At 34.7% G+C, this 19,855-nt stretch overlaps 1 protein-coding gene across 7 annotated transcripts in view; it reads left to right on the top strand.

Moving 5' to 3' along the window:
* The window catches only part of RPS6KA6 (ribosomal protein S6 kinase A6), a 130,463-nt gene that overhangs the window by 70,248 nt on the left and 40,360 nt on the right, over positions 1-19,855 (top strand). For all 7 annotated transcript variants that reach the window (XM_077988374.1, XM_015127735.3, XM_077988371.1 and 4 more), the window contains 9 exons: positions 609-679; positions 917-1,005; positions 2,103-2,161; positions 10,671-10,773; positions 11,360-11,490; positions 11,912-12,034; positions 12,526-12,615; positions 13,761-13,919; positions 16,223-16,384. In XM_077988374.1, the coding sequence (XP_077844500.1) occupies positions 609-679; positions 917-1,005; positions 2,103-2,161; positions 10,671-10,773; positions 11,360-11,490; positions 11,912-12,034; positions 12,526-12,615; positions 13,761-13,919; positions 16,223-16,384 (987 nt within the window). The remainder of the gene's footprint in view (positions 1-608; positions 680-916; positions 1,006-2,102; positions 2,162-10,670; positions 10,774-11,359; positions 11,491-11,911; positions 12,035-12,525; positions 12,616-13,760; positions 13,920-16,222; positions 16,385-19,855) is intronic.

The raw sequence follows: 19,855 nt of genomic DNA, 5'->3' as shown, positions 1-19,855 counted from the left end.
TCACATTGCAGTCAGTTCTCTATGAGAAAATGTTTTCCTTCTTCTGTGTACAACTAAGGTGTATGTTTCTTTTTTAAAGCTATTGGCATGCATGTCGGGGGGTGGGGTAGTGGTGCTGGTGTGTTCTGCTGCTTCTACCTCTTTTTTGGGTCCTGTTTTGGGGGACGTGGAGGGAATGAGAATGGTTAAATCTTTGTTGGGCATGTATGAATTCGAAATGCTTTTCTGCTTATTTTTCCTTTTCCTTTATTATTAAACATTTGCTTCAAAAGAATATCTTTGTTTTAACAGAAAATGCATTGTGTGTATTTTCAAATTGCTTTGGCTTTGAGAACATAGCCAAATTAGAACTGAGGAAGAATTGGTTGGTTTCATCTGCTACAAGTCACCATCAGTTGAGCTATATATATATAGAGAGAGAGAGAGTGGGATACCAGAAGTATATTTCTTTAAGTAACCGAATTTTCTGGTCCCATTTTGATCTACTATCATGTAGATCTTACAGTTTGATGATTATATAGTAGAAGTCTCAATTTTTTTCTAAAGAATCTTACTATATATTCTAAGGTGTTCTAATTGTGTGGTGATGTTTTGTTTGTTTGTTTTAGTTTGAAATGCTTACTGGTACTCTGCCATTTCAAGGTAAAGACAGAAATGAGACCATGAATATGATATTAAAGTAAGTGTAAACAGTATGTTTTTCTTTTGGGAAAAAAATCTCTTGCTTTCAGTTTTGAGAAAATTATTGCGGTTTTAAAATAACACGAGAACATTTTTCTCACTGTCTTGTTCCCTTCTACCATATACAGGACTTTATTTACCCTTGTAAAAGCACTTTTAAAAATTCTTTTTGAGATTTTTCAAATCAAATGTGTGGCTAAATTGAAGTGAAACTTTCTAAAATCCTCTGTTTCAGAGCAAAACTTGGAATGCCTCAATTTCTTAGTGCTGAAGCACAAAGTCTTCTAAGGATGTTATTCAAAAGGAATCCAGCAAATAGATTGGGTATTGCTTATTTTCTTAGCTTTTATAGAAGTAACTGCATGTTTTGGGAGGATAATTAAATCTTTATGTTTTCTTGTTTGATTTGAGCATATTACTTCTATACATAGAATTCTTCATTTTGTGTATGCATTTCAGATGAAGTAAACTGTTATGTCCATGATTTAAAACTGAAGTAGTCTAGTTAATGAAAGCTTCTGTTCAACCTATTATTAGGTATATATTATGGGTTACTTCTTTTGAAATAATACACAGATTCTCCCTTATACAGGTAGTCTTTTATATATTTGAAGATAGATATTTTGCCCCTCCCAATATTCTTCGAAGTAAGCATTATGTTTCTGTAACTACTTTTTTTGACCCCTTTCTGGTAGCCTTTCCCTGTATCCAGATGCGATCCTATTATTTATGCCCTCGTGTGAAAATTTCGGTGTCCGTTTATTCCTTTGTACCTTTTTTTTTTTTTTTTTTTTGAGACGGAGTCTTGGTCTGTCGCCCAGGCTGGAGTGCAGTGGCCAGATCTCAGCTCACTGCAAGCTCCGCCTCCCGGGTTCACGCCATTCTCCTGCCTCAGCCTCCCGAGTAGCTGGGCCTACAGGCACCCGCCACCTCGCCCGGCTAATTTTTTATATTTTTTAGTAGAGACGGGGTTTCACCGTGTTAGCCAGGATGGTCTCGATCTCCTGACCTCGTGATCCACCTATCTCGGCCTCCCAAAGTGCTGGGATTACAGGCTTGAGCCACCGCGCCCGGCCTCCTTTGTACCTTTTAATTTGGCATATAAATATAAGGTCATAAGATAAATTGGAAGTGAAAAAATATGTATTTAAGTTTAAGTATTATGTTTAATACTATTTTGATTTGAGAGACAGTTTAATATTTCATGATACTCTTTGTAGTTCAGTATGAACATTAGTTATTTTTTATCGCAATAAAATGAAAGGACCAGCTAATAAAATGCCAGATAAGAAATCAAATAATTTTCTTTTCAAGGAATGTATGAAATATGTGTGTTCCTGTTTACAGATAGCAGTCTGGAAGCCAGTGAGCAAGATTTAAAAAAAATCATAAAATTAAAATATCATTTCTTTTTTTTATAGGATCAGAAGGAGTTGAAGAAATCAAAAGACATCTGTTTTTTGCAAATATTGACTGGGATGTAAGTTAAGTAGAAAGCTTGTTATTGAATAACTTCGTATGACCAACACAGGAGAGTAAAGGTTTATTGCTTTTGATTTAAATAACAAATCAGTGGAATGTTTACATATGTATTTATTTTTCTTTTTCTTAAAAAAAATTTAGATCTGGGGGTGCATTTGTGGGTTTTTTACATGGATATTGCATAATGGTAGGTTTGGATTTCTAATGTATCCATCAACAAAACAGTGACCATTAGGTAATTTTTCAACCCTCAACCCCCTTTTAACTTCTCCCTTTTGGAGTCCTTGGTGTCTGTTATTTCCATCTGTATGTCCATGTGTTTCCATTGTATAGCTCCCACTTATAAGTGAGAACATGGGATATTTGATTTTCTGAGTTATTTCACATAGGATAATGATCTCCACCTCCATCCATGTTGCTGCAAAGATAATGATTTTGTTCTTTCTTACAGATGTGTAGTATTCCATGGTGTCTATATACCATATTCTCTTTATCGAATTAACCATTGATGGACACTTAGGTTGATTCCATGACTTTGCTATTGTGAACAGTGCTGTGATAGACATACAAGTGCAGGTGTCCTTTTTATATAATGATTGATTTTCCTTTGGGTACATTCCTGTTAGTGGGATTGCTGGGTCAAATTTTTTTGCTTATTATACCTTTGAGAAATTTTCATATGGTTTTTCATAGAGGTTGTACTAATTTACATTCCCATCAACAGTGTATAAATGTACCCATTTTTTTCCCACATCCATGCCAACATCTGTTATTTTCTAACTTTTTAATAATAGCCCTCCTGACTGATATAAAATCATATTTCATTGTGGTTTTAATTTGCATTTTTCTGATGATTAGTAATATTGAACATTTTTCCATGTTTGTTGGCTGCTTTATGTCTTCTTTTGTAAAATGTGTGTTCATATCCTTTGCCTACCTTTTAATAGGTCTGTTTGTTTGTTTACCTGTTGAGTTGTTTGAGTTCCTTGTAGATTCTGGATATTAGTCTTTTGTCAGAGACATAGTTTGCAAATATTTTATCCCATTCTGTAGGTCATCTTTTTACTCTACTGATTATTTCTTTGGCTGTGCAGGAAATTAATTAAGTCCAATTTGTCTACTTTTGTTTTTGTTGCATTTGCTTTTGGGATCTTAGTCATAAATTCTTTGTATAGATCAATGTCCAGAAGAGTTTTGCCTAGGTTTTCTTCTAGTACCTTTGTAGTTTCACATCTTATGTTTAAGTCTTCAAACCATTTTGAGTTAATTATTGTGAATAGTGAGAGATAGGGGTCCAGTTTTATTCTTCTTCATGTGGCTAGGCAATTTTCCCAACACCATTTATTGAATATAGTGTTCTCTCCTCATTGTTTATTGTTATTGATTTTGTAGAAAATCAGATGGCTATAGGTATGCAGCTTTATTGCTGGGATCTCTGTTTTGTTCCATTGATCTATGTGCCTATTTTTGTACAAGTACTGTGCTGTTTAAGTTACTATGGCCTTGTAGTATAATTTGAAATTAGGAAATGTGATGCCTCTGGATTTGTTAATTTTACTTAAGGTTACTTTGGCTATTCAGGCTATTTTTTTGATTCCGTGTAAACATTAGGATTGTTATTTCTAATTCTCTGAAGGATGACTGATGTTCGTAGTTTGATAGGAATTGTACTGAATGTGGATATTGCTTTGGTCAGTATGTTTTTTTGTTTGTTTGTTTTTGGTTTTTTTTTTTTTTTTTTTTTTTTTGACAGCATCTCTCTCTATTGCCCAGGCTGGAATGCAGTGGCACAATCACTGCTCACTGCAGCTTTGACCTCCTAGGCTTAAGCAATCCTCCCACTTCAGCCTCCTGAGTAGCTGGGGATACAGGTGTATGCCACCATGCCTGGCTAATGTAAATTTTTTTGGTAAAGATGAGGTCTCGCTATGTTAACTAGGATGGTCTGGAATTTCTGGGTTCAAGTGAGTCTCCTGCCTCAGCCTCCCAAAGTACTGGGATTATAGGCGTGAACCACTGTGCCCGGACTGGTATGGTCATTTTAATGATATTGATTCTTCCAATTCATGAGCATGAGATATTTCTCCATTCGTCCATTTGATCTAGTTTCTTTCATCTGTGTTTTATAGTTCTCCTTGTAGAACTCTTTCACATTCTTGGTTAAATGTATTTGTAGGTATTTTACTTTTTGCGGCTGTTGTTAATGAGATCGTTAATGATAAACTTCATTTGGTTTTCAGTTAGAACATCATTGTTGTATAGAAAAGCTACTGATTTTTGTATGTTGATTTTATTTTTTGAAACACTACTGAATTTGTTTATCAAGTCTAGGAGTCTGTTGGAGGAGTCTTGGTTTTTCTCAGTATCTTATATCATCAATGAACAGAGGTACTTTGACTTCCTCTTTTCCAATTTGGATGTCTTTCGTTTCTTTCTCTTGCTTGATTGTTCTGGCTAGGACTTTCCAGTACTATGTGACTAGGAGTGGTAAAAGTAGACATCCTTGACCTGTTTCAGTTCCTGAAGGGAATGCTTTCAACTTTCCCACATTTGGTATGATGTTGGAGTATGTTCTTTCTATGCCTATTATATGGAGGGTTTTTATCATCAAGTGATGTTGAATTGTCTCTAATGCTTTTTCTGCATCTATTGAGATGATCACATGATTTGTGTTTATAATTTTATGTGGTGATTTGCATTTATTGATTAGTAAATGTCGATCCATCTTTTCATCCCTAGAATAAAATCCACTTGATCATGATTAACTATTTTTTTGCACGTGCTGTTGGATTTGGTTTGCTAGTATTTCGTTGAGGATTTTTGCATCTATGTTCATCTGGAATATTGGCTGGCAGTTTTCTTTTTTGGTTGTGTCCTTACTTGATTTTGCTTTCAGGATGATACTGGTTTTGTATAATTAATTAGGAAGGATTCCCAACTCCTCAATTTTTGGGAACAGTTTTAGTAAGATTGGCACCAGCTCTTCTTTGCATGTCTGGAAAAACTTGTTTGTAGACTTATGTGATCCTGGCTTTTTTTGATGGAACATTTTTTATTGCTGGCTCAGTTTCACTATTCCTTTGGTCTGTTTGTATTTTCTGTTTCATCCTGGTTCAGTCTTGGGAGACTGTATGTTTCCAGGAATTTGTCCAACATCTAGCTTTTCTAGTTTGTATGTATATACATGTTCATAGTTATCACTGATCATCTTATATATATTTCTGTGGTATCCATTGCAATGTGTGCCCTTTTCAGTTTCTGATTGTACTTGTTACAGTCTTCTGTTTTTTCTTCTTAGTTAAGCCATCTAGTGATCTATCAACTTTATTATTTCAAAGAACCAGCTTCTCATTTTGTTGATCCTTTGTGTCTTTTTTTGATCGCAATCTCATTTAGTTCAGCTAAATGAGACTTAGTTATTTTTTGTTTTCTGCTAGCTTTGGGTCTGGTTTTTCTTGTTATTCTAGTTTCATGTAGTGTAACAATAGGTCATTGATTTGAGATCTTTCTGTGTTTTTGATTTAGGCATTTAACACTAAAAACTTTCCTCTTGGCACTGCATTGGCTGTATCTCCGACGTTTCGCTATGTTGTGTCTCTATTTTCATTCATTGCAGTTTTTTTTATTCCTGCCTTGATTTTGTTGTTCACCCAAAAGTCATTCATGAGCAACTTGTTTCATTTCCATGTACTTGTGTCGCTTTGAGAGTTCCCCTTGGTATTCATTTCTAATTTTATTCTACTGTGGTCCAATGGGATACTTGATGTGATTTTGATTTTCTTGAATTTATTGAAATTTGCTTTATGGTTAAGCATATGTTCAATTTTGGAGAGTGTTACATGTGCAGATGAGAAAAATGTATATGCTGTAGTTGTTGATTAGAATATTCTGTAAAAGTGCATTTGGTCTAGTGTCCAGTTTAAGTCCAGAGTTTCTTTGTTGGCATTTGCCTTGATGACCTGTCTAGTATTGTCATTTGGTATTGAAGTCCCACACTATTATTGTATTGCCATCAATCTCTTTTCTTAGGTCTAGTAGTATTTGTTTTTGAATCTGAGCACTCTGGTGTTGGATGCATATATATTTAGGATAATTAAATCTTTTGGTTTAATTGAGCCCTTATCATTTCATTGTATAATGCCCTTCTTTGCCTTTTGTTACTGTTGCTGGTTTAAAGTCTGTTTTATCTGATATAAGAATGGCTACTTCAGCTCTGCTGTGTTTTTTATTTGCATGCTATATGTTTTTCCTCCCATTTACTTTAAGTCTGTAGATGTGCTTACTATTCTATGGGTCTCTTTTTGGTAGCAAATGGTTGGTTTTTGTCTGTTACCCAACTTGCTGGTCTACATATTGTGGATGGGACATTTATGCCATTTATGTTGAAGGTTATATTGATATATGAGGTTTTAATCCTGTCATAATGTTGCTAGCTAGTTGCCTTGGATTCTCAATTGTATGATTGTTTTATAGGATCTTTGAGCTTTCTACTTATGTGTGCCTTTATGATGGTGAGTGACATACTTTTGTTTTCATTTTTAGAACTTCTTTGAGCATTTCTTATGGGGTCTATTTAATGGTGATAAGTTCCTCTAGTGTTTTCTGTTCATGACTTTATGTCTTCATTTTATGAAGCTGATTTTGGCTGGATATAAAATTCTTGGATGCCATTTTTTAAAGGAAGCTAAAATTAGGTCCCTATTCTCTTCTGGCTTGTTAAAATTTCTGCTGAGAGGTTCACTGTCAGTTTGATGAGGTTTCCTTTATTCGTGATTTGATGCTTTTCTCTAGCTTCTTTTATGATTTATTCTTTCACATTGAACTTGGATAGTCTGGCGACTATATCCCTAGGTCACGTTTGTATTCTATAGTGTCTCCTAGGTGTTCTCTGAATTGCTTATATCTAGATATCTGCATCTCTAACAAGATTGGGGATATTTTCCTGAATTAGTTCCTCAATTATGCTTTCCAAACTTCTTTTCTTTTTTTCTTTCTGTCTATAAGTTGTAAGTTTGGTCACTTTACATTATCCCATATTTCTCAAAGACTTTGTTCATTTTTTAAAAAATTATTTGTTATTTAATTTTATCTGATTTAATTCAAAAGACCAGGCCTCATGCTCAAAATTATTTCTTATGCGTGGTCTAGCATGTTGTTAAAGTTTTCAACTCTGTTTTGAAATTCCTTTCATCTTTTTTTCCACTTCCAGAATTTTAAAATATATATATATTTTTTATCTCCTGAATTGTTTTCTGATTTTTTTGTTTGTTTGTATGTTTTTGACTTTCTTTTGGATTTCATTGAGCTTCCTTACAATCCATATTTTGAATGTTTTATCTGCCATTTCGGAGTTTTCATTTGATTAAGATTCATTGGTAGGTAGCTACTATGACCCTTTGGGGATGTCATTACATTCTTTTTCTTCATAGTCCTGAAGTTCTTATGTTAGTTCCTTCTTATCTGTAGAAGCTGTCACATATTGCTTTTGAATTTGTTTCATTTAGATGTGGTTCACCCCCTGCTGCCATCCCTCTTGGGGGATGTGACTGTAGAGTAGGTTGGGAAGTAGCCAAAAGTCTCTTGGCTTTGTTTCTGTAGGCCCGTGCACTTCTTATCAGGTTTTTACGTTGGGTTTTACAGTTCAATCTATAGGGCAGTAGGTGGCATTTACCAGTAGAAGCCAGCTATGGCAAAAGCAGATCAGTATGCAGTTGATATTTGTTTATTGTGTGGTGATCTCTGTTGTTTCAGATGATGGGCTGGACAGTGGAATGCCAGGTTCCTTGACCTTCTTGTCCCATGAGGGGTGAGGGGAAAGAGAGCTAGGCAGAGCTTGACTGCCTGGCTTGCACACAAATACCCCAATGATGAACTGGGGAACCAGCCCTGACAGGCATGGTTGGAAGAGTACCTGGTAAACAGTGCCAAAGTCTCAGCAGAGAGTAGGGGGACTAGCTTCACATCCTAGACGGGTAGCAATATGTTCTATTTACCTGTCACACCCCTAACTCAGAGTTCATGGCTCTCAGTTCAGATGCACAACTGCCGTGTATCTCTAGACCACAGTATAGCTGATAGCCACAGAAGACACTTGTCTTGCAGTTGTCTATGGGAGTGGTTTCTGGGTGGAACCTCTTGAATCAGTCCAATACACACAGCTTTGTGACTCACCTGTTTGCCAGTGGGTAATGCTACTGCTTTCTGTAGATATCACAGAGGGGCTCCACTTTCTAGCACACACAGTTGGGTATTAGCTGTGGGAGTATCGTCTGGTTGGGTCCATCTGAGCTCAGACTCCAGGTTGGGGCATGGTCATGTACTAGCAGTGGTGGATAGGACTAGGCAAACTTCCAATTCCTTATCCCCCGGATTGCCCAACGGACAGCATGTATGAGTCCTGTAAGAAGTGGACCAGGACCAGGACAGTGGACTTGTTAAGTCTCTAGAATCCTGCTGCTGGCTATGATAGGGAGTGATGGGCTGGTTCTCAGAGTCACAGGCAGAACTCTCAAGCAGAGGCAGGGAAAGTACTCTGGAAGTGGGAGTCCTAGAGTACATCATGTGCCTGTGGGGGCTGGGATCTCAGAAGGGCCTACAAAATGCTTAGGCAGTTGCAGAATGCTCAGGCAGTTGGCGCATCAATGCATATTGCAGACCTGTGGTGACTGGGCTCTCAGAAGCACCCACAGAATGCTCAGAATATAGCAAAACACTCAGGTGATTGGGTCCCTATGGCTGATCACAGGCCTGTGGGAGCTGGTCTCTTAAAAGGGCCCACGGGATTCTCAGATTACGGCAGAATGCTCTGGTGGTGGGATTCCCATGGCTGATCACATGCTTTGGGGTCTGGGCTCTCAGAACAGCCTGTAGAATGCTTATGTGGTCGAAGTCCCAAGGCCCGTCACAGGCCTATGGGGGCTAGGCTCTCAGAAGGCCTCCAGGTAACAAGTGAAATAGTCAGTTGGGAGCAGGGCTGCTGGCCTTTCACTGGGGAAGGCAGACCCCTTCAGCTGAAGCAATGAAGGTTGGCAGCTATGGGGTGCTTGGCCCACCTGCACTTCCCTCCTGATGGAGCGGCAGTGGATTTCACTTTGGGGGGCACACAGAGGTGCCCAGTTTCCCCACTGTCTCCTTGGCCCAGGAGTGACAAATGTGATGGTGGTGTCGGGCACAACTATTGAGGGAGCTTAAGAGTGGGTCACCAGCCTCTGGGAGCTGAGCTGTAAGAAGAACGCCAGGCTGTGGCCAGTATATACACGTAGGGGCAGGGCAGCTGTGCTGTAGACCCAACACTGAAGAAGGGAAGCCTCATTTAGAAGGGAACAGCTGAGGTCAGCAGTCTTTGCAGCGTGCATTCTGCTCACTCTTCTGTACTGCAGCTGCAGTATCTGTCTTTGAGGTGTGCACAAGTGCCGACCTACCTGCTCCCTGCCTAGTGGGGTGGCAGCAGACGGTGCCAAGCTGCTCAGGGATCAAAAGTTCATGGGATTCCACATGGGCTTGAGCAGTACCTTTGCACAGATTCCAGGCAGCTCCATGTATTAAACTGGAGGCCTAGGGGATTCAAGGGGCTTACCTATAGTTAGTATTGAAAGTCTGTGACAGAATCGTGAATTGTGGAATCCTGGAGGTCTCTCACTCAATCTTCCCTTCCCTGCATCAAAGATCTCCTAGCTCCACACCAGTCTCAGTTAACCTGATGGCATGGCTTTGTTCTCTTCTTTTTGTGATTCCCAATTCCATCGCTTCTCTGATGAATTCCAGTGTGGCCTCTTAGAAAATATACTTGAAGTGTCAATATTTACTTGCTATTTTGATTACTCATCATGAGAGAGGCACCCACTAGCTGTTTCTAGTAAGCTATATTGAACCAGAAGTCGTGTTTACATATTTAAATAAATGAAAATTACTCAAAAGTAATTCCCTATTTATTTTTCCCCACTGTGGAACTGTAAGCTTTTTAAAAAATAGATTTCAAAAAAAGTGGCTTTTTATGTATTATTAGAAACTTTCTATGCCTTTCAAAAGCGTAGATTTTAGCAAGGTAGATTGTTAAACAAGACTAAACTTTTCAATTATCTGATACAAGCCTAAACAGTACATTTAATGTATGTTTTTATGTGAAAATATTTTAGATGAAATATGTACTTCTTAAAAATAATCTATTGATTTTGAAAGCCTTGAGCATTTTAGTTGTTATTGTGCTGTATTTGCATGGCTATATTATCAATGAGCATTCAAAAACTTCTGATATCCAAAATTGACCTTTCCTTGTGAATTCAGCTTGTGGCATCATTGCTGTGTTTCTTGGCCTCATTACATTTTGAACATTAGCTCTCAAAATTTTAGAATTTGGTTAACAGGTATCTGAAACCTGTTGAAATTTATTTTATGAAATCGTTAGTCGTCTATTATGTACTGTGAATATTATGTTCTGCTTTCTTTTACAAAGTATAATAATTTTTAAAGTCTTAATATGTTTTGTGTTATCTGGTTGCCCCTTCTAGAAGTTATATAAAAGAGAAGTTCAACCTCCTTTCAAACCTGCTTCTGGAAAACCAGATGATACTTTTTGTTTTGATCCTGAATTTACTGCAAAAACACCTAAAGGTAATGCATGTTTATCTGTAAAATCAGAGATTTTAAGTAGATAGTTTAAAAATAAACTGTCTTCTGAAGTAAAAACTAAAAGAATGGTAAATTTGCAGAGAGTTGGTTTGTCCATGGGAAATATGGATCCTATACAAAACATTGCTTGGGCAGCTGTCAAGTAGATGTTTTAAATGGGAAATATTTATTAGGAAGGCAGGAACTTGGTCAAAGGGTGGCAAGTTTCTTTCTTTCTTTGCATTATAAGTCCTTTGGTATGCTAATGATTTACAGGATGGGGTAGGAGGTAAGACATCAGATATTTTACTCGGTCTTTTACAGTTTCATATATACATTCAAGAAATATTGAATACCTACCATGTACTAAGCAATGAGTATGCAGCAATGAAAAGAACAGACAAAAATTACTGACTAAAATGGAGCATGTATACAGATGGGAGGAGACAGATAATATATAATAAATCAAATATGTAATATGTTAGATAGCAGCATTGAATGGTTTCCTTTATAGTTAAAGAAATTCTGACACTTTATATCATAGAATTCTGCGTGTAGTTATAATTAAATGTAATTATTTGGACATTAGATTCTCCTGGTTTGCCAGCCAGTGCAAACGCTCATCAGCTCTTCAAAGGATTCAGCTTTGTTGCAACTTCTATTGCAGAAGAATATAAAATCACTCCTATCACAAGTGCAAATGTATTACCAATTGTTCAGGTAAATTCCACTTAATCACATTATTCAGTTTTGGGATAATTATTTCTCTGTTATTGCTGATGTATTTTTAATAGTTTTTTTCAGTGATTTTTAACTACTTTGTTTATCTCTTGGTATAAATCATGAATTAAATATGTCCCTGTATGTTTTGGAAAAGAGCAGACAGTGGTAACTTTTAAATTATATTTATGTGGCCTCTTTTGAATAAAATAGAAAGGTGATGTATAAGCTAGCTGATTTATTATATTGCCTGTGGGTATCAAGAAAGGATTGGTTCACACCATTTATAAATGTTGATAAAACTTTTGTAGAATGAATTATTCTAGTTAAAGATTTAAGATGAATGTATATTTAGGACAAAAGACAGAAAATGTGAAAATATTTCATTCTCCTTAGTATTTTACTTTTTAAAAATAAACAGATAAATGGAAATGCTGCACAATTTGGTGAAGTATATGAATTGAAAGAGGATATTGGTGTTGGCTCCTATTCTGTTTGCAAGCGATGCGTACATGCAACTACCAACATGGAATTTGCAGTGAAGGTATTGTCTCTGAGCCTAGGTTTCTTGTTTGTTTTATGCATGTAATTTAAATTATGAGTCAACTGACAAACATTTTCAGTTGAGTAAATGAAGATAGGAAATATAAGATGATGAGAAAGAACTCTGAGACTTAATATTTTCATTTTTGAATTTCTTTTCAAGCCTTTATTATGTAGGAACAGTATATTTAATGAATTTTTGCATTTGAAAAATTTTGTTATACATGTATTATGTTAAGATTGAGCAATTGTGACAATTATAATTACGTCATCATTGGTACAGTTTCAGTGAAATAGGATATAATGTTAAAATGTTCTTTTCTTTTGTTAAGTTTTTAACTTATAAGATGTTTTTAAATGTTAAAATAATATGAGGTAAGCATTGTTCTTGAGGTTTTAAGCATTTCTTCAAAAATATAACCAAATTGAAAATATTCATTTTTAGACAAAATAATTTGTTTGCCTCAGATATTTTTTGTTCTTATTTCTTAGATCATTGACAAAAGTAAGCGAGACCCTTCAGAAGAGATTGAAATACTGATGCGCTATGGACAACATCCCAACATTATTACTTTGAAGGATGTAGGTATTTCTAAATCTAGGTATCAGCTAAGCTAATGAAGTTATGAATTGGAACTTTATTTTTCTTATTGAAACTTTTAATGTCTTTAGCATATTTAATTTCATGCCTCAAAAATCTCAAGACTCTTAAATTGCCACTTTAATTTTTTTTTCCCCATGATTCTATACTCCTGGTCTTATAGAATATCAAAAATAACTGTGATGATTGGTAAATGAGAATTTCTGGATTACTTGAATATATTCTGGCTGGTTAACTAACATTGTAACTAACACCATTTATTATTCTGTAGTGCTATCAATATAGAAGATACAGGACATTGGGGATCTGCCAAATTCTTGAATATTTTACTTTCTTTATTGTATGGTAATTGGCTATAGCGTTATGGATTGTTTCTGGAGTGAAATAGTGTTAGTCTACAGTTTTGTAAAATGAATATATAACTCATTAATATGTTACCGAATGCTCACTTTTCACATAAGAAGATAATGTTCTTTTCTCTTTATACAAGACAGAAAAAACTATCACCTTGATCACTTTGTGTCAGAAAATGATATGCACTTTGATTTGTAATCTTTAAACTACCGTGTGGTGTGTGTGTGTGTGTGTGTGTGTGTGTGTGTGTGTGTGTGTATCATACATGCCCTGAGTGAAAAGTGTATAAATACTTTTCTTATTTGTTTTCTTTGGTATACTGTTGGAATTCAACCAATATTTAAGATACCACATCAGATAATGGCCTGAGGGAAGGATATAAAATTAAATAATACATTTACTTTCAGAAAGAAGCTTACGTTTGGGGAAGAGAAGTAGCTATAATACAGTAAAAAAATGAGATAGAGGTCATTTGAGAGGCACAGAGTTCTATTTTTTTAATTTATATTCTTTGATGAACTGCAACCTGTAACTTCAAAAGGTAATACAATTATATGTTTAACATGCTTTCATGGGACTGTGTAGGTGATTGTTTAGCCAATTCAACCTTTAGTACAGCCTGTACTGCATTAACAGTAAAGGAATAATGTCTTTTTTGTTTTTAATACTAGAGGCAGGTTTAGTAGAAAGGTAAATATAACTAAAATATAATTTAAGAATTATAGAATTGTAATTATAAATAATAACATTTTAAAACTGCGTTCTTTCGTAGGTCTTTGATGATGGTAGATATGTTTACCTTGTTACGGATTTAATGAAAGGAGGAGAGTTACTTGACCGTATTCTCAAACAAAAATGTTTCTCGGAACGGGAGGCTAGTGATATACTATATGTAATAAGTAAGACAGTTGACTATCTTCATTGTCAAGGAGTAAGTTGTAGTTAACTTTTTTCTTTCTATTCTGGGACCTATATCTTCATAAAAATATAGGAGATGATGCCCCCTAAAATAAACTGCTTTTATTCACATATATGTCTATAGAGAATATCCTAATAGAACTCACAATGTAGTGAAGTTTATGGATTTAGGAAATAATTATTTTCTCTCTGCCAATTGGCCCTGATTTAATAGCATATTCATTTAAAAAGTGGTTTGAATTACATAAAGGTACCTAACTTTGACCTGGAAATTATGAAACTTAATTAGACTTAAAAGTCAAACATAAAAGAATTAACCAAAGACATACAGTGACTATTATTCAAGTTACCTAACATAGAGAGTTCAGGTTACCTAACATGTATCTTGAACCTTGCCAGCTCCTCCCCTAACTACGGTAAGAAATGTGTATTCTAAACATTTGAAGTATTACTATATTAAATTTTGTGGTGAAGGGGCAGGCTTGTTATTTTGCTTCCTGTCCTTTCATAAAGAAAGCAAATGAACTGAGTTACCAAAAAAGGCAACTTTTAATATATATAACTGTATAAAAAAACAAAGTAGGAAGTAATTTAAAAATTTAAGTTTGAATCAGTTGTGATAGTAGATATGTACCAACTTAATAAATTAAAAATGGCAATTGAGAATTGACGTAATGAAAACTCTGCATGAGGCCCTTATAATTAATAAAAATAAACTAGTACTCCATTTTGTGTGTGGTTTAATAAAGTATATTTTCAGTATTTTGAAATATATGATGCTAAAGCAGTAGCTTTTTGATAATTTAATTATTTGATTGTCTTTGCCAGCACTCTCTAAAGTAAAGCATGAAGAGAATTTTTGAGAAGAGAATCATAGGCATCTCTTCTTTATTATTGTATGAACCTTCCAGTTCTTACATCAATTAACTAAATTAATAAGACACATATCAAGCATTTCTACATGCCAGGCATTGTAAAAAGTGTTGTGGATTCAAACATGAGTGAGACTTGGTCCTTGCCCTTAAAGAACTTTAGCATAGTAAACTCTGATTAAAGGTAAGAGTAACTTACATGAAGTAGATAGTACTAGTAGGAAACTTATCACATGGGGGAATTTCAGCATTTTTTTTTTTTTTACCAGTCCTACATTTTATTTGTTTCTTCTTTATTGTTTCTATTTTTCTGCTGAGACTTCCCTTTTTTTGCTGAGAGTTTAATGCATTGAAAGTATGTTTTGTTTTCTTTGTTGAAGATCATTATAATAGTCACTTTAAAATCCTTATCTATTTTAGCATGATTCATCTTGGAATCAGAATTCATTGATTTTCTTAAGACTGTGTTCCATTTTCTTGGTTCTTTGCATATTACATAATTTGGGATTGTATCCTAAGCATTATGATAATCAGTTATAGAGATTTTCATATTTTGTTATTTTTCTCCAATAGTTATTATTGTTTCATTTGTTTAAGTGAGTAATTTTCTTGGCTGAGCTTGAACTGAAAACTAGTTTTGGGGCCAGCAGCTCTGGTTTTTGTTCATATTATTTGTCTTTATACAAACTATTTTGATCCTGTTCCATACATTTTTGATTCAAGGATCAGTTCTGGCTCTTTCCTTTATAATGTTTCTCCACTCAGCATTCAGAGTTTTCCAGCATCTCCTTTCTGGTCCTCTAAACCAGAAGGACTGTGGGTTTTTCCACATGTCTTTACCACCACTGTGTACCATAGGGATTGCAATTAAACCCAGGCTAAAAGCCACAGATATGGATACGTCCTTGTATAGGTTCCTGTGTTCCCTCCTTCAACAAAGTGCGTACTCCTCATCAGAGTATATCTGCTTCTGTTCATTATCCAGTGCCTCCAGATAGTTGATTTTTGTATCATATCCAGGTTTTATGGTTGTTTGCTACAAGGAGGAGGGTGTTGAGTAGGGTCTTAGTCCATTATGGACTAAGTCCAAACTTAGTTTAGTTTGTAAGTCAGGAACTGTTCTTATATGTTAAGCATAATGCTAAGTGATATAAATTATGGCATGTCCAAAAGTGGATCTGAGAATTGAGCTTAGATATATTGAGATTAGAAATGGTTAACAAAACTAGTGGCTTAAATAGAAACTGGAACATCTATCTGACAGAGATAATTTCCTGTGTATATTTTAGGCTCTTAAGCTTGAGCAAAATGTCATTTTCAAAATTTTGTAATTCAGAAAGTTTCTTTTTATCAGATATTTAGTTAATTATGTAGATATAATGTTTTATTTCTCAGATATTTAGTTAATTATATAGATATAATGCTTTTTTCCTTTATATTCAAGGTTGTTCATCGTGATCTTAAACCTAGTAATATTTTATACATGGATGAATCAGCCAGTGCAGATTCAATCAGGATATGTGATTTTGGGTTTGCAAAACAACTTCGAGGAGAAAATGGACTTCTCTTAACTCCATGCTACACTGCAAACTTTGTTGCACCTGAGGTATTCCTTAAAAACTTCACCATTTGCCTTTCATTCTTTTCCTTTAGTTGAATCTATATGATGCCATGTGTATGTTATGGTAGGCAGATAAAAGCTATTATCTTGCCCTTTTCAGTTTTAAAGTTCTTTAAATCCATGAATTCTCATAGCCCCTAATATAAATATTTACACTGGTAACTAGCATCTAAAATCAACCAGAATGTAATAATCAGGCTATTCTGTTCTCTTGGGTTATATACTAATTTCAGAATCATACTATTTTAGAGTTGGGTGGTAGGGTAAAGATAGCCACAGCTTCAAGGTATTATGTATTCTAAATGAGGAAACTGTGGCTCGAGGTACTTCAATGACTTATTCAAGACCCAGCATTCACTTAATAACAAAACTAGGATAGATTCATCAGGTATGTTAAATTGTACTGAACATTAGGTAATTTATCGATTAGCATTATAAATAACATATAAGGGCAGTGCCATCCTTGATTGTCTTTAGGATCTTCTAACTCCCGGAGAAAATAGCCACACAGGGGTTTTTGTAAGCCGTGTGGATTTTTCTCAGAAAATAATATTTGTATCTAAATCTTAGGGTGAAGAGTCAGGAAAGGTGATGCTCTTAGGGAGAAGAGTAAGGAAAGGGGAGGCTCTGGTACAGATTTCACATTTGGGAAACTGTAACATTCATTCTAACCCTGGGGATGGGAGTTTTGACAGTAGCAATTTCCATAGCAGTGAAAGTAAAGTTGGGGAAAAATGAATCAACAGATGGCATTGGCCATATAAGTTCTAGATAAGCTTTCTTTGTTAAGTCAATAGCTGTTCTTATATGTTATGGATAATACCAACTGACATGTAATTACATATTCAACAAAAATCAAAATACCTAAAACTCTTTAGGTTTGAAAAAATAAAATGTGTCTAATCAAAGGAGAAGCAGAGTAAAATAATTTGAGAAGAATTCCTCTCTTCTATATATTTTATAATTTTACTTTTATATCAAATGCTAGCTTTTTCAGGGAAATATTGCACATCAGATATATTAACAATAAGCTATTTGTATTTTAATGTAAATCAGTCTATTTTAAAGTAGCTACTATAAAAATAACTTTCATAATGAAAGTAGAAATATAGAAAATACTGTACTGATATTGAAGAACAGGCAGAACATCTGTTTTATAAGCTTTTTATGATAAGAGATTTGACTAATAAGAAATTATGTATATATCCAGAGAATGTGATTTAATCTATATTTTAATAAAATTCATAAAATAATATACAAGTTTTTATCTCTTACAAGATATTGTACTGCCCTAAGGTGTATGAGATAATAGCCTGAACATACAAAATATTAGCCTTTTTAGGACATTTCAGTGGTTTTACTGGATAGGAGGACAGAATATTTGAGATAGTGCTTTTCTGTTATGTATAGCATATATGGTCATCATAAAGGTCATCATAAATATTGTAACAGATTTATACAATAGACATAAGAGCAGAGTATAGAATAACCATTTTAATAGCCAAATATTTAATGTTGACTTAATCTTGTGGACCTAAACTACTTAGTATTATGGCAACTTCTCACTGGAAAAGGGTTAGAGATGAATATGTACCATATGAAAATATCAAAAATGGACATTAAAATGAAAAATATATAATATGTCCGTGTTTAGATTAATGGTTAGGTAAACAGTTATAGATTAATGGTTAGCTAAGCAAATCCAGAGAGTAGAATACAGCTCATTGATGTTTTTTTTTTTTTTCCCAACAGACGTACACTGTAGTAAGACACTATTACCATTGTAGTAGTGAGGGTTTTCAGGTGGGCATCTGGAGACCACTTCTCTCTAGTGCTTGAGCTACCTTTGACTAGTATTTGTATTTTCAAAATACTTTGAAAGTTTTATTTTTGAGTGATGAAGCCCATGCTAGGAATCAATAATATATTTGTACATTGTTATTAATGAACCACAGAGAGTACTTTTAGTGCAGTTTGTTTCTAAAATTTCAGACGCTTTCAAAAGGTAAAATATAAAAATGCATTCTTTTTTAAACTAGAATCAGAAAGATTCAAGTGTTAGTACAGACATTTCAATAAAAAATGGCATTTATGGGGGTATACATTCATTATTTCACAATGCATAAACAGTTTTTGTTTGCTAAGAGGTACACTGATTATTGCAATTTTAGCTTAATAAGGAGAGAATATTCTTTTAGTTTTTAGATTATGCATCAGTTTGATCAACATCTTAGGGTTTATTAGGTAGATGTGCTTTTCTACTATACCTGTGTTGCCAAAAGTGAATATATCTCTAAAATATTTTATTCTTTGATAAAGGCAAATCCACTATGTTATATTATTCAACTGATATTATAAACCTACTGAGGTTAAAGAATGCTCCTGAATTAATGGGGCTTACAAAAAAGTTGAGGGATACTGTGTGTGCAGCTTTTTATAAACTAATTTTGAAGTTAACTCTCCTTTGCTCTTTTCTCTGGGCTGTCAAATAGTTTGCCCCAAACGTTAATTGATTTGAGCAACAGGAATGAGGAGCTCTGTGTATGTTACTTTCTGCTGACTTGGGAAGCCAAGTGAGAGAGAGACTTATGCCACTGACTACTTTAATTGTGACTTCTATCTTTGTATTTAACTTGATACAAGTAAAAAGGTGTGAAACATACCCTCTGTACTCTTTCATTCATCCTACCACTCTGCCTTGTTTCTTTTATGATTATATGCTCACTTTTATAAGGGCATTGAAACTAGCGCTAGAAAAAAAGTGGACCATTTCTTCTTTACCTAAAACAAGTTTTTCGTGTTTGGCCCTAATTAAGCAATATGACACCTCCTGCGCAAGACTGTCCTCATAACTAGGAAGGTTATAGGAGTATACGGTACCTACAGCCGAATTGATTAACTCTCACCTGTCCACGTGGTTTCTACGCAGTGACCCTCAACCTTAGCTATGCATTGGATCACTTGAGAAACTTTAAAAAGCTTCCTAAGGGAATCAGGGAAAACATGGTGATGTCTGGAACTGTAAGATGTGATGAGAAAAATAAACAGATGAGGAAATAAAATCGGTAGAAGTCTGTGTTTTACTAGAGTATGCCAACTTAATATTTACCATGATGTGAGTGGTTTAGCTATACCTTATTTGTTAAGTACTTCATAGTTCCCTACTTGTATTATTTATATAAGCCAATTATATTTTTATATCCTCTTTACCCTCTTAATTTTGCACATATGTGTGTTTTTATAAATACACTAAGACTAGAAAAAAGCGTATTTCAAATTTTAAGTTTGTTACATACTCTTTATTCATGTTTGGCAGTTGTCAAAGCCAAACACTAACATTTTAGCCTTTTATAGATGAGAAATTCGTGCTGGTGGTTATATAATCCCCAGTGTTAATGCATTAATAATGTTTCTATTTTGTTCCTATGCCTAGAGGCTGTAGCAGTGGGCTTGTTT

Source organism: Macaca mulatta, chromosome X (assembly GCF_049350105.2).
Source record: "Macaca mulatta isolate MMU2019108-1 chromosome X, T2T-MMU8v2.0, whole genome shotgun sequence".
NCBI lineage: Eukaryota > Metazoa > Chordata > Mammalia > Primates > Cercopithecidae > Macaca > Macaca mulatta.
The sequence above is the reverse complement of the archived record's forward strand: the minus strand, read 5'-3'. Positions and strand labels throughout refer to the sequence as shown.